The sequence below is a fragment of the Bos indicus x Bos taurus genome, chromosome 21 (genome assembly GCF_003369695.1).
Source record: "Bos indicus x Bos taurus breed Angus x Brahman F1 hybrid chromosome 21, Bos_hybrid_MaternalHap_v2.0, whole genome shotgun sequence".
Lineage (NCBI taxonomy): Eukaryota > Metazoa > Chordata > Mammalia > Artiodactyla > Bovidae > Bos > Bos indicus x Bos taurus.
In genome coordinates, this window is record NC_040096.1 from 54,836,391 (window position 1) to 54,848,917 (window position 12,527).

A 12,527-nucleotide genomic window follows, 5' to 3' on the forward strand; every position below is an offset into this window, starting at 1 on the left:
CTTCTGGAGGATCTGCTTTTAGGCAGATAAGTGGCCAGAGAAACCGCACTTGCTTTTTTTTGAATGCCTTTAGCTCAAAGTAATCAGTATACCAAAAGCAGCACAGGCTGGGGCAGCATGATCTAAACTATAGTCATATTTGGGCTGCCATATTCTGCTACCCTTCACTGGAATAGCAGTGTAAAAAGTAAAATATGAATTGTGTTTTTAACTAAAATTTTTGTTACTGAAGTATAGTTGATTTATACAATGTTGTATTACTGCTGTACAGCAAGGTGATTCAGTTTACACATATGCATGCATTCTTTTTTTAATATTGTTTTCCATTGAATATAGTTCTCTGTGCTCTACAGTGGGAACTTGTTTGTCCATTGTATATACAGAAGTTTATATCTGCTAACCCCAACCCCTGACTTGATCCCTCCCTCAGCCCCCTCCCCCTTGACAGCCGCCAGACCATTCTCTATGGCCGTTATTCCATTTCTGTTTAAAATATGAATGCTAGAAGTAATCAAACATAGTTTAATCATTAAACTTACTGTTATTCTAAAATTGACTGACAGTAGGATATGATAAATAGCAGTAAGTGCTCTGGGGCCATTTACGTGCTCTACCCTCTTTTTAGTGATGTTAAAAATAATATCTGTGCTTTCTCACTCATGTGTAAATGGTTAGAAGAACCTTTTGGAATCATAACCATCATTAAAGCAAAGGAATCGGGACTGCGCTTTGCACTGCACCGCTGTCTCTCTTGGTTTATATTGTCATTTTGCCGCTTCTTTTCCTATTTGGTAGTATTTTGGGTGGTGAGTTTTAATCTGATTTCAGGGGCAAATGGAAAAAGTATGCTTTGATTTGCAATTCTCTTCTGGTTGCATCTAAGTATTTTTAAATTTTAATTTTAGGTAGTGAAACAATTTCGTAGTGGTGGATACAATACGTTGGTGTCTACTTGCGTTGGTGAAGAAGGTTTGGATATCGGAGAAGTTGACCTTATAATATGTTTTGATGCCCAGAAGAGCCCAATTCGTCTTATACAGCGAATGGGTAGAACTGGCCGCAAACGTCAGGGCAGGATTGTTGTTATCCTTGCTGAAGGACGAGAGGAACGCGTAAGTAGACTTGTGGGAGCATAATCTGACAGTCGAAATTTGAGAAACGGAACCTAAAGACAAGTATCAATCTGTTCACATTCAAAGTCCAAGCAATCTGTAGTAATTGTGATTGACTTTTGTTTCCCTTTGTATTAGATACTACCTATTCTTTTCTTGTAGTTAGGAAAATTTTTGACTAGACTCAGCTTCATAACTTTTATCCATATAAAGAACCATGTCTTTGTACTTTAGTATTAATTTAGCAACACATAGATACAAAAATCAAGTATTACCTTGTCTGACTATTTCCCTGTGCTTTTAAGGCTTGTTTTTTTGTGTGTGTTTAGTTGTTGTTTTATTAATAACTACAGTGAGCTGAGAATATTTTTTACATTTTAAAGAGCTGCCTAAATCAGTCAACTAACCCACCATATGTGCCGGGGGTAATATGTAGCCAGCAAAGCCTAAAATATTTACTTTCTGACCCCTTGTGGAAGTTTACTAATGTCTATTCTAAGTGATAAGGCATTGAGTGATATTCATAAGTCTTGGGTGACAGGCCTCCCTAAATATGTTGTACATAATATTATTCTGCATGTGTACACTGAAGTGTTAATAACTTTTATAACTGAGTGGGACTATTTCTGTGGCCAAGTAAATATTTTTAAAATAGTTTTGCATTAAGGAATTTTCATTAATGACAGTAGTTTTAAACAATTGATTTGAAGTGTTTCAGAAACCCTGTGAAAATCATCCTGAAAAATGAATTTCTTTTTCCACCAATACTTTTTATGTTACTATAGCATATTCTTATGTAACATCCAATTTATCTATGAGATAATTCTAATAAATGAGATGTCTGGCAGCTTTTAAAAGTCTATGTATTATCACTGAGTGGAACTGGGTCCTAACTAATTGTATTACCTTAGGCAACTCACTTAACCTCTATTTAAGTGTTAGTTTTCTTATCTGTTAAAAAGTCATAGTGGACCACATTTCATGAGTACCTACTTTGTGTTGGACACTGTTGCAAATGTTTCAGATGCATTGTTTTACTTAAATAATGTCAACAATGCTGTCAGGGCAGTACTAGGGATTTTCTTGTTGTATACAGTAAAGAAAATTGACGTGTAGAGAGATGAAGTAACAAGCTGAAATTAAAAAAATAGTATTTTTTTAAAGCAGTTTATACGTATATATAAATATTAACCTTATTCAAAAACAGCAAGATACTGAATAAAAGACAGACTTTGTTGGTACAATATAGTTACTAAAGTAAGAATAAATCTTGAAATGATTTTCATTAAGACTTAAATAGCCTTCAAATTTAAGACAACATAGATTCTGTTCCTCAAGTATTTAAGTGGATCAGAGCTTAATTTGCTGTTTAGAATAAACTCAGGGTGATATAATAACTACTTGTTATGGCTAGGTGATTATTATAGAAATAAAATGATTTTGCATTTTTTTTTTGCAGACTTATAATCAAAGTCAGTGCAACAAAAGAAGTATTTATAAAGCTATTTCAGGTAATAGGCAGGTCCTTCATTTTTACCAAGGAAGTCCACGAATGGTTCCTGATGGAGTCAACCCACAGTTACATAAGATGTTCATTACACATGGTGTCTATGAACCAGAGAAGCCTTCTCGGAACTTGCAGCGAAAGTCATCTATCTTTTCCTATAGGAATGGTAAATACAGTTTTTTGCATTTGAGACACACATTTGTTTTTCTGTTATTTGTTAGCAGGTCATATATTGATCTATTCTATGAGGAAATCAACATACATTCTAGTTTGTTATAGGTGTTCACTTTGAGAAGGATAGAAGAGAGATGATTAATGTGGCAAAGGGAACAAGGTACTGGCAATACAGAATGAAAGAAGCTCAGTGTTGGGAAAACTAAAAATATAAGCCCAGAGAATCCGCTTTACAAAATGTAGAAAAGAGGAAAACACTTTTATTATTGAATAAGCACAAAGCCATATTACAGTATGCATTGTAAGCAATCCACCAAGTTAAGAGAAAGAAAGAAATTCTAGCCTGTTCATTTAAACAGTAGTAATCCTTTACCTCATGTTCTTAAGATTTTAACAGTAACTTGTCTTCTCGTAAGAGGACAGCACCGTTTGCTGTATGTTCTTTCATTGTTGTTTTAGTTGCTAAGTCGTGTCTGACTCTTTTGCAACCCCATGGACTGTCGCCTCTCCAGGCTCCTCTGGGAATTCCAGGGCAAGAATACTGGAGTGGGTTGCCTTTTCTTTCTCCAGGGCAGTCTTCCTGACCCAGGGCTCGAACCTGCGTCTCCTGCAGTGGCAGGCAGATTCTTACCACAGAGCCACCTGGGAAGCCCATGTTTTTTCATAGTTAATTCCAAATTCACCCAGTAATTGAGGTAGCCATTTGTGTTAGCTAGTTGCCTTTATCCTCATCCTCCCTGGTAGCTCAAACAGTGAGGAATATGCCTGCAGTGTAGGAGACCCAGGTTCAGTCCCTGGGTTGGGAAGATCCCCTGGAGAAGGGAATGGCTACCCACTCCAGTATTTTTGCCTAGAGAATTCCATGGACAGAAGAGTCTGGCAAGGTACAGTCTATGGGGTCACAAACCATAGGTCACAAATCATAGTCTATGGGATCACAAACACAACTGAGCACCTAACACTTATCCAAAGAAATAATAAAACTTCTGTCTCTATGACAAGCAGGTAGGGAGAGCCCAGAGGAAGGTGCCAAGGCTGAACTCCCCAGCTGTCTGGGACATGGGGACACTGTCTTCCTTGATGTTTACATTTCAAAGAGATGTCTCCTAGGTCCTTAAGAAAATCATTTCTGGTTGAAAACCTGGCTAGAGACTTGCTTTTCCTTTACAAAGATTTGCATGCCTATCAGAGAGTTAAACAAAGGATTTAGGAATATTAATAAGTATCTGTGGAATTGCTTTCAGAGAAATAGGGGGAATTTCTGCAAAGGAGAATTTTTTTTTTTTTTTTAATTTACTGTTACACCAGATAGTGGTGAAGTTAGACTAAGCTGGTAATACTGAGCCAGTGAGGAACAAATATTAATACTTTGGTGCCAAGGAGCGTAGTAAGGAGAAGGCTAGTTTAAGAACTGCAGAGATTTTGGTGATATCAAGACAATATCTTGAAATATTAAAGAATCATAAAATATATTGTAAACTTTGGAAGAAACCTCAGGAATCATCCAGTCCAGTTACCTACCAAGGTAGGGATGTTTTCTATAGCATGCCTGTTAAGTGTGTGTGTCTGAGTGTCCAATCTCTAGATCATGTGCGACTCTTTGAGACCCTGTGGACTGTAGCCCACCAAGCTCCTCTGTCCGTGGGATTTCCCAGACAAAAATACTGGAGTGGGTTGCTATTTCCCTCTCCATGTCAAATGTATATCAAGCCTCAACTTGAACATCTCTGTTAATGGAAACTGTATTCTTTTATGAGAGTTCGTTCCATTGTTGATAGTACATATAAAAGAAGTTCTTTTGTTAAAAAAAAAATTCTGTCGTATCTTTTTCTCATTGATTTAATTATGGCTTTGTCAACTGAAAAAAATGCACAACATAAAAGTTGAGAATTAGGTTTTATTCAGGGCACTACTGAGGACTATAGCACAGGAAGGAAGCCCCTCAGATAGCTCCGAGGGACTGTTCCACAGAGGCAAGTGGGGGGCCAGGATACATAGGAGTTTTTGCTGAGAAAAAACCCAGTCACTGAACATCAAAAGATTACTTCTAATCCCAGAAAACTAGACCTCTCAAGTTAATGATTTTAGTGCTTTTTTATGTATGGGACGATGCAAGAGTTTCAGCTCACTGAAATTATTCCTTTGATATACATCTTAACTACCTAGGCCAGTATTCTGCTTTTCTCCACTCTGATACGCTCTTAGGGGCAGCTGCAGTGGTTGATGGCCAATCGCCCCAACAACATCCTTTATTTACTGAAATGGCAGGTGGCTTTATTTGCCCACAGCTTCTAGACACAAAAATGGATTTGATCTTTGAGATACCTAGGTCGCACTTTCTTTATATATTTGAAGACAGTACCTCTCAAGTTTGTTCAACTGACTTTTCCACTGGTTTCCATTACTGTGAAGTTTCAGAATTCTTCTCTATCCTGGGCACCTTCTTTGGACTTAGTTAAATTTGTTAACGTTCTTTCCTTTAACTCAGAGCCATTAATCAGTGTTTTGTGGATATGCCTGTTAAACCTAATGCAAATTCACTTAATAGAAATATACGTATCATTTTACAAGACTTTGCCAAATTATGGTTAAAATGAAAAGATAGTGTATATTTGAATTCTCTTGAATAATTAAACTAACAGTATGATCAAAACTTGGTTAGGTTGATGTACAGTTTTCTTAGTGATCATTTAATTTTTATAGATGTTAATTAACCATATGTTTAGTAATTGCTTCTAAAAATGTTACTAGTTTAGTTCAGTCACTCAGTACTGTCCGACTCTTTCCAACCCCCTGGACTGCAGCATGCCAGGCCTCCCTGCCCATCACCAACTCCTGGAGTTTACTCAAACTCATGTCCGTTCAGTTGGTGATGCCATCCAACCATTTCCTCTTTCGTCCCCTTCTCCTCCTGCCTTCAGTCTTGCCCAGCATCAGGGTCTATTCCAATGAGTCAGTTCTTCACATCAGGTAACCAAAGTATTGGAGTTTCAGCTTCGGCATCAGTCCTTCCAATGAATATTCAGGACTGATTTCCTTTAGGATTGACTGGGTTGATCTCCTTCCAGTCCAAGGGACTCTCAAGAGTCTTCTCCAACACCACAGTTCAAAAGCATCAATTCTTCAGCGCTCAGCTTTCTTTATAGTCCAACTCTCACATCCATATATGACTACATACCTTTGATTAGATGGACCTTTGTTGGCAAAGTAATGTCTCTGCTTTTTAATATGCTGTCTAGGTTGGTCATAACTTTTCTTCCAAGGAGCAAGCATCTTTTAATTTCATGGCTGCAGGCACCATCTGCAGTGATTTTGGAGCCCCCCAAAATAAAGTCTGTCACTGCTTCCACTGTTTCCCCATCTATTTGCCATGCAATGATGGGACCAGATGCCATGATCTTAGTTTTCTGAATGTTGAGCTTTAAGCTCAACATTTTCACTCTCCTCTTTTACTTTCATCAACAGGCTCATTAGTTCTTCTTTGCTTTCTGCCTTAAGGGTGGTGTCATCTGCATATCTGGGGTTATTGATATTTCTCGCGGCAATCTTTTTTTTTTTTTTCTCGCGGCAGTCTTGATTCCAGCTTGCGCTTCTTCCAGCCCAGCGTTTCTCATGATGTACTCTGCATATAAGTTAAGCAAGGTGACAATATACAGCCTTGACGTACTCCTTTTCCTATTTGGAACCAGTCTGTTGTTCCATGTCCAGATCGAACTGTTGCTTCCTGACCTGCATACAGATTTCTCAAGAAGCAGGTCAGGTGGTCTGGTATTCCCATCTCTTGAAGAATTGTCCAAAATTTGTTGTGGTCCACACAGTCAAAGGCTTTGGCACAGTCAATAGAAGCAGAAGTAGGTATTTTTCTGGAACTCTCTTGCTCTTTTGATGATCCGACGGGTGTTGGCAATTTGATCTCTGGTTCCTCTGCCTTTTCTAAATCCAGCTTGAACATCTGGAATTTCATGGTTTATGTACTGTTGAAGCCTGGCTTGGGGAATTTTGAGCATTACTTTGCTAGCATGTGAGATGAGTGCAATTGTGCGGTAGTTTGAATGTTCTTTGGCACTGCCTTTCTTTGGGATTGGAATGAAAACTGACCTTTTCCAGTCCTGTGGCCACTGCTGAGTTTTAAAAATTTGCTGGCATATTGAGGGCAACACTTTCACGGCATCATCTTTTAGGATTTGAAATAGCTCAAGTGGAATTCCATCACCTCCAGTAGTTTTGTTCATAGTTTTGCTTCCTAAGGCCCACTTGACTTCACATTCCAGGATGTCTGGCTCTAGGTGAATGATCCCACGATTGTGATTATCTGGGTCGTGAAGATCTTTTTTGTATAGTTCTTCTGTGTATTCTTGCCACCTCTTCTTAATCTCTTCTGCTTATGTTAGGTCCATACCATTCCTGTCCTTCATTGTGCCTATCTTTGTATGAAATGTTCCCTCGGTATCTCTAATTTTCTTGAAGAGATCTCTGGACTTTCCCATTTTTATTGTTTTCCTCTATTTCTTTGCACTGATCTCTGAGGAAGGCTTTCTTATATTACTAGCTCATGTACATTTTTCTATGCTTTTCTTCTTCCATTTTCTCTGATTTTTCAAGTGTGAGTGATTCATCTTGCTAATAAGGTAGTATGTATAAATACCATCTTTTATATATTTGTATATGATTCATTTAGGCTAGAGGTCTGAATATATTTAATGTGACCAGGAGAAGGAAATAAGTTTCTATTTCAAAAGTCTCAGTGCCTCAGATTGCTAGATCTGAGGAAACCTGAGAGATCACCTAATTTAAACCCCTTATTTTGCAAAAGCTTTCATGTAATATTTGGGAATACCTACGACAGAAGTTTCCTGATTTCCAATTCAGTACCTTTCTGATTTCTTTTTCTTCCCTCATCTTTACTGGGACCTGAGTTACAGCTTAATATTTTTTCATCCTTTCCATGTTGGTGGTTATTTTCCTTTACAAAGATTATGAACGAATAAAGGATTAATTTATTATGCATTTTTTAAAAGTATGTTATCATGTCATTTTTTAAAGCAGTAGGTCTTTCTTGTCCTTTTTAAACTGTCGTCCCACCCCACCCCACATTTAAGGCTTTAACTCTTTTTAGTCTTTGCATCTCTCCCGCATCCATAACAGATTCAGATAGCTTTCTGATAGTGTTAAGATAGAATCATGATGCTAGCTTTCTTTTGTAAGTTGTCTGTTTCCTTCCAGGTCTTAGACAACAAAATAGAGAGAGTCCAAAGGAATACAAGACTGAGAGCTGCCTGGTGATGTTTTGTTAACGAGGTTAGCTGTAGTTGGAAGGGTCCCCTAGTACGTACTTTCAAAAAGGTGAGAGAAGTTTAGGAGATGTGTAGAAACAGGAAGTAATAACCAGAGTGTTTATATGAAGAAAGCAAATTTTAAGGAACAGAATTAGTGGTTGAGCAGAAACAGGTAGAGAGTTTGAGTTGATGTCTTTTATTTTGTGTTTGTCTAGCAGATTTTTTTTAAACCTGTTTTGACTTATTTTTTAAATTTCTAGGAATAAAGCAGAGTAATTCAAAAGACGATTGGTTCTTATCAGAAGAAGAATTTAAATTATGGAATAGACGATATAGATTAAGAGACACTGATGAAATTCAGCAAATAACATTGCCTCAAGTTCAATTTCTATCTTTACACAACGAAGAGAACAGACCAGTAAGTTAAATGTGTTTTCAGATGTTCTTTATAGTGACTATGCAATAGCTTTGGGAGTAAAGAGAATGAATATTCATGATCAGAAGGTCAAAAATTAAGAATGTAAGCAGTTTAAAACTGAATATTTTTAGTTTAAAATATTTTAACTTTAATTTTAACAGTTTAAAAAAGAATATTAAAGAATAGTCTGTCTTGATAAAACTCATATTTCTTATTGTATATATATTTTTATATGACTATAATATATTTACATAAATTCTGACTTTATGACTTTCTTCATATGAATATTTCTGTGTAGGTATAATTTTTATGATTGTTACGTTACTCTGTGATATACCGTACTTTAACTATTTCTCTGTTGTGTTTTAGAGCTATTTTCAGTATATTACTAGTATAAAATTAGGCTTTTATGAATGTCTTTGTACAAACTGCTTTTTACTTTTTGTTTTGAAATTAGAGTAAAACTTTAAATTGAATATTATTTTATTATGAACAAATTATTGATGAGCATAAGGAAAGTCAAACAGATTGATCAGAGGTTACATATGTACCCAGAGAAATAGAAAAACAACTTCAAGGAAGATACCTTTGAGAAGATTTATAGGGCTTGAAATACTTGGCTTTGAAAATCTATATTGTTTTCACTAACAGGGAAAGTGAGGAATGGCAGCAGGCATGATGAATTGAGATCAGTATCACTGAGAGATTATGAATACCTCTTTATTAGATTATAGAACGTAATCTAGCAAAAACTCTTAACATGGAATTATATAACAGGAATATGTCCAAGTAGTAACTCATCTAATGTTTATTTATTTATGTATTTTATTTCTAATGACATAGTTTTCTTTCTAGTTGTACAAGCAATACATGTAACAGTTATTTTTAAGATGTATTTAAAAGGACATCTTTGTACTTCATAAAGTTATTTTATTTTTCACCTGAAATGCTAGTTGAAAATACCTAAGTGAATTAAAATTATTTACGGTATGCCGATTATCTGTATATTAAGTATTTTTTAAATCAGTGTGTGAAATCTGAGTATGTGTGTTTTTTGTTATGTTAAATGATTGTTAATCAAGACTGAAGAACCAACCGTTGGAATTCGTCAATTGTCTCTCTCTGAATGGAGATTATGGCAGGATCATCCTTTGCCTACATATCAAGTCGACCATTCAGATCGATGTCACCATTTCATAAATATTATGCAAATGATAGAAGGAATGAGACATGAAGAGGTAGGAGCCTACTTTAACTTTCTTTTGCTGGCATGACAGTGAAACTAGAATACTTTAGTCTTCTTAATTTGAAGTCATTATTATAAGAAACAAGTATTTATTATAAATAATCATAGCTAAACTATTTTGTTTTTCTATGTAGCTTCTTGTGATCTCAGTGGACTAGTTTTCTATCTTAGAAGTAGGCCTAATTAGAAGAATGCCGTCTGTGAATATTGATAGACAAGAGTGAAATTTTAATGTATTTAATGGCTAAAGGGAGCTTCCCTGGTGACTCAGATGGTAAAGCATCTGCCTACAATGCGGGAGACCTGGGTTCAATCCCTCATTCAGGAAGATCTCCTGGAGAAGGAAATGGCAACCCACTCCAGTATTCTTGCCTTGAAAATCCCACAGACAGAGGGGCCTGGTAGGCTACAGTCCGTGGGGTCCCAAAGAGTCGGACACAACTGAGCAACTTCACTTTCTCTTTCATTGGCTAAAGGGGATCAAGACCATCCCCAAGAAAAAGAAATGCAAAAAAGGCAAAATGATTGTCTGAGGAGGCCTTACAAAAAGCTATGAGAAGAAGAGAAGCGAAAGGCAAAGGAGAAAAGGAAAGATATACCCATTTGAATGCAGAGTTACAAAGAACAACATGGAGAGATAAGAAAGCCGTCCTCAGTGATCAATGCAAAGAAATAGAAGAAAACAATAGCAAGGGAAAGACTAGAGATCTCTTCAAGAAAATTAGAGATACCGAGGGAACATTTCATACAAAGATGGGCACAATAAAGGACAGAAATGGTATGGACCTAACAGAAGCAGAAGATATTAAGAAGAGGTGGCAAGAATACACAGAAGAACTATACAAAAAAGATCTTCACGACCCAGATAATCATGGTATGACCATTCACTTAGAGCCAGACATACTGGAATGCTAAGTCAAGTGGGCCTTAGGAGGTATCACTATGAACAAAACTACTGGAGGTGATGGAATTCCACTTGAGCTATTTCAAATCCTAAAAGATGATGCCGTGAAAGTGCTGCCGTCAATATGCCAGCAAATTTTTAAAACTCAGCAGTGGCCACAGGACTGGAAAAGGTCAGTTTTCATTCCAATCCCAAAGAAAGGCAATGCCAAAGAATGCTCAAACTACTGCACAATTGCACTCATCTCACACACTAGCAAAGTAATGCTCAAAATTCTCCAAGCCAGGCTTCAACAGTACATAAACCATGAAATTCCAGATGTTCAAGCTGGATTTAGAAAAGGCAGAGGAACCAGAGATCAAATTGCCAACACCCGTCGGATCATCAAAAGAGCAAGAGAGTTCTAGAAAAATACCTACTTCTGCTTCTATTGACTGTGCCAAAGCCTTTGACTGTGTGGACCACAACAAATTTTGGACAATTCTTCAAGAGATGGGAATACCAACCATCTGACCTGCTTCTTGAGAAATCTGTATGCAGGTCAGGAAGCAACAGTTCGATCTGGACATGGAACAACAGACTGGTTCCAAATAGGAAAAGGAGTACGTCAAGGCTGTATATTGTCACCCTGCTTATTTAACTTATATGCAGAGTACATCATGAGAAACGCTGGGCTGGAAGAAGCACAAGCTGGAATCAAGATTGCCGGGAGAAATATCAATAACCTCAGATATGCAGATGACACCACCCTTAAGGCAGAAAGCAAAGAAGAACTAATGAGCCTGTTGATGAAAGTAAAAGAGGAGAGTGAAAAAGTTGGCTTAAAGCTCAACATTCAGAAAACTAAGATCATGGCATCTGGTCCCATCACTTCATGGCAAATAGATGGGGAAACAGTGGAAGCAGTGACAGACTTTATATTTGGGGGCTCCAAAATCACTGCAGATGGTGCCTGCAGCCATGAAATTAAAAGACGCTTGCTCCTTGGAAGAAAAGTTATGACCAACCTCGACAGCGTATTAAAAAGCAGAGACGTTACTTTGCTGACAAAAGTCCATCTATGGTTTTCCTGTAGTCATGTATGGATGTGAGAGTTGGACTGTAAAGAAAGCTGAGCGCCAAAGAATTGATGCTTTTAAATGTGGTGTTGGAGAAGACTCTTGAGAGTCCTTTGGACTATAAGGAGATCCAACCAGTCCATCCTAAAGGAGATCAGTCCTGAGTGTTCATTTTAAGGACTGATGTTGAAGCTGAAACTCCAATCCTTTGGCCACCTGATGGGAAGAACTGACTCATTTGAGAAGACCCTGATGCTGGGAAAGATTGCAGGCAGGAGGAGGAGAGTATGGAGGATGAGATGGTTGGATGGCATCACCGACTCAATGGACATGAGTTTGAGTAAACTCTGGGAGTTGGTGATGGACAGGGATGCCTGGCATGCTGCAGTCCATGGGGTCGCAAAGAGTCAGACACAACTGAGCAACTGAACTGAACTGAATGGCTTAAAAAAATGTTTTTTGGTTGTGCCGCATAACTTGTAGGATCTTCGTTCCCAGACCAGGGATTGAACCCACGCCCTGTCAGTGAGAACACCAAGTCCTAACCACTAGATCTCCAGGGAATTCCTATTTAATGATTTATATAAATGTTTGTAAAGCAAATTTAGTATTCTTGTTTGATCTGTTGAAATTTCCGTATCATACAGGTCATTTGGTATGTCTCCTTTATCCTGTTGGTAGTTTAGAGAATTAGTGATTCCTTGAGTAACTTCCTGATGATTGTTCTTTGAGAGAGTCAGAATGGTGAACCTATTGTGAGTGTGAAATCCAAAATGCCTGGGTTAGAATCTTACTTTTTGCATCTGCTTAACCTCTTTGTGCCTCAGTTTCA

General features: G+C 37.4%; 1 protein-coding gene across 7 annotated transcripts in view; it reads left to right on the top strand.

Annotated features, from left to right (window-relative positions):
* Positions 1–12,527, top strand: part of FANCM (FA complementation group M) — a 103,249-nt gene that overhangs the window by 25,897 nt on the left and 64,825 nt on the right. For all 7 annotated transcript variants that reach the window (XR_003507534.1, XR_003507535.1, XR_003507536.1 and 4 more), the window contains 4 exons: positions 906–1,112; positions 2,572–2,785; positions 8,330–8,487; positions 9,570–9,725. Coding sequence is in view for 4 of the 7 variants with exons in the window: in XM_027521832.1 (XP_027377633.1) it covers positions 906–1,112; positions 2,572–2,785; positions 8,330–8,487; positions 9,570–9,725 (735 nt within the window). In the remaining 3 variants the exon portion in view is untranslated. The remainder of the gene's footprint in view (positions 1–905; positions 1,113–2,571; positions 2,786–8,329; positions 8,488–9,569; positions 9,726–12,527) is intronic.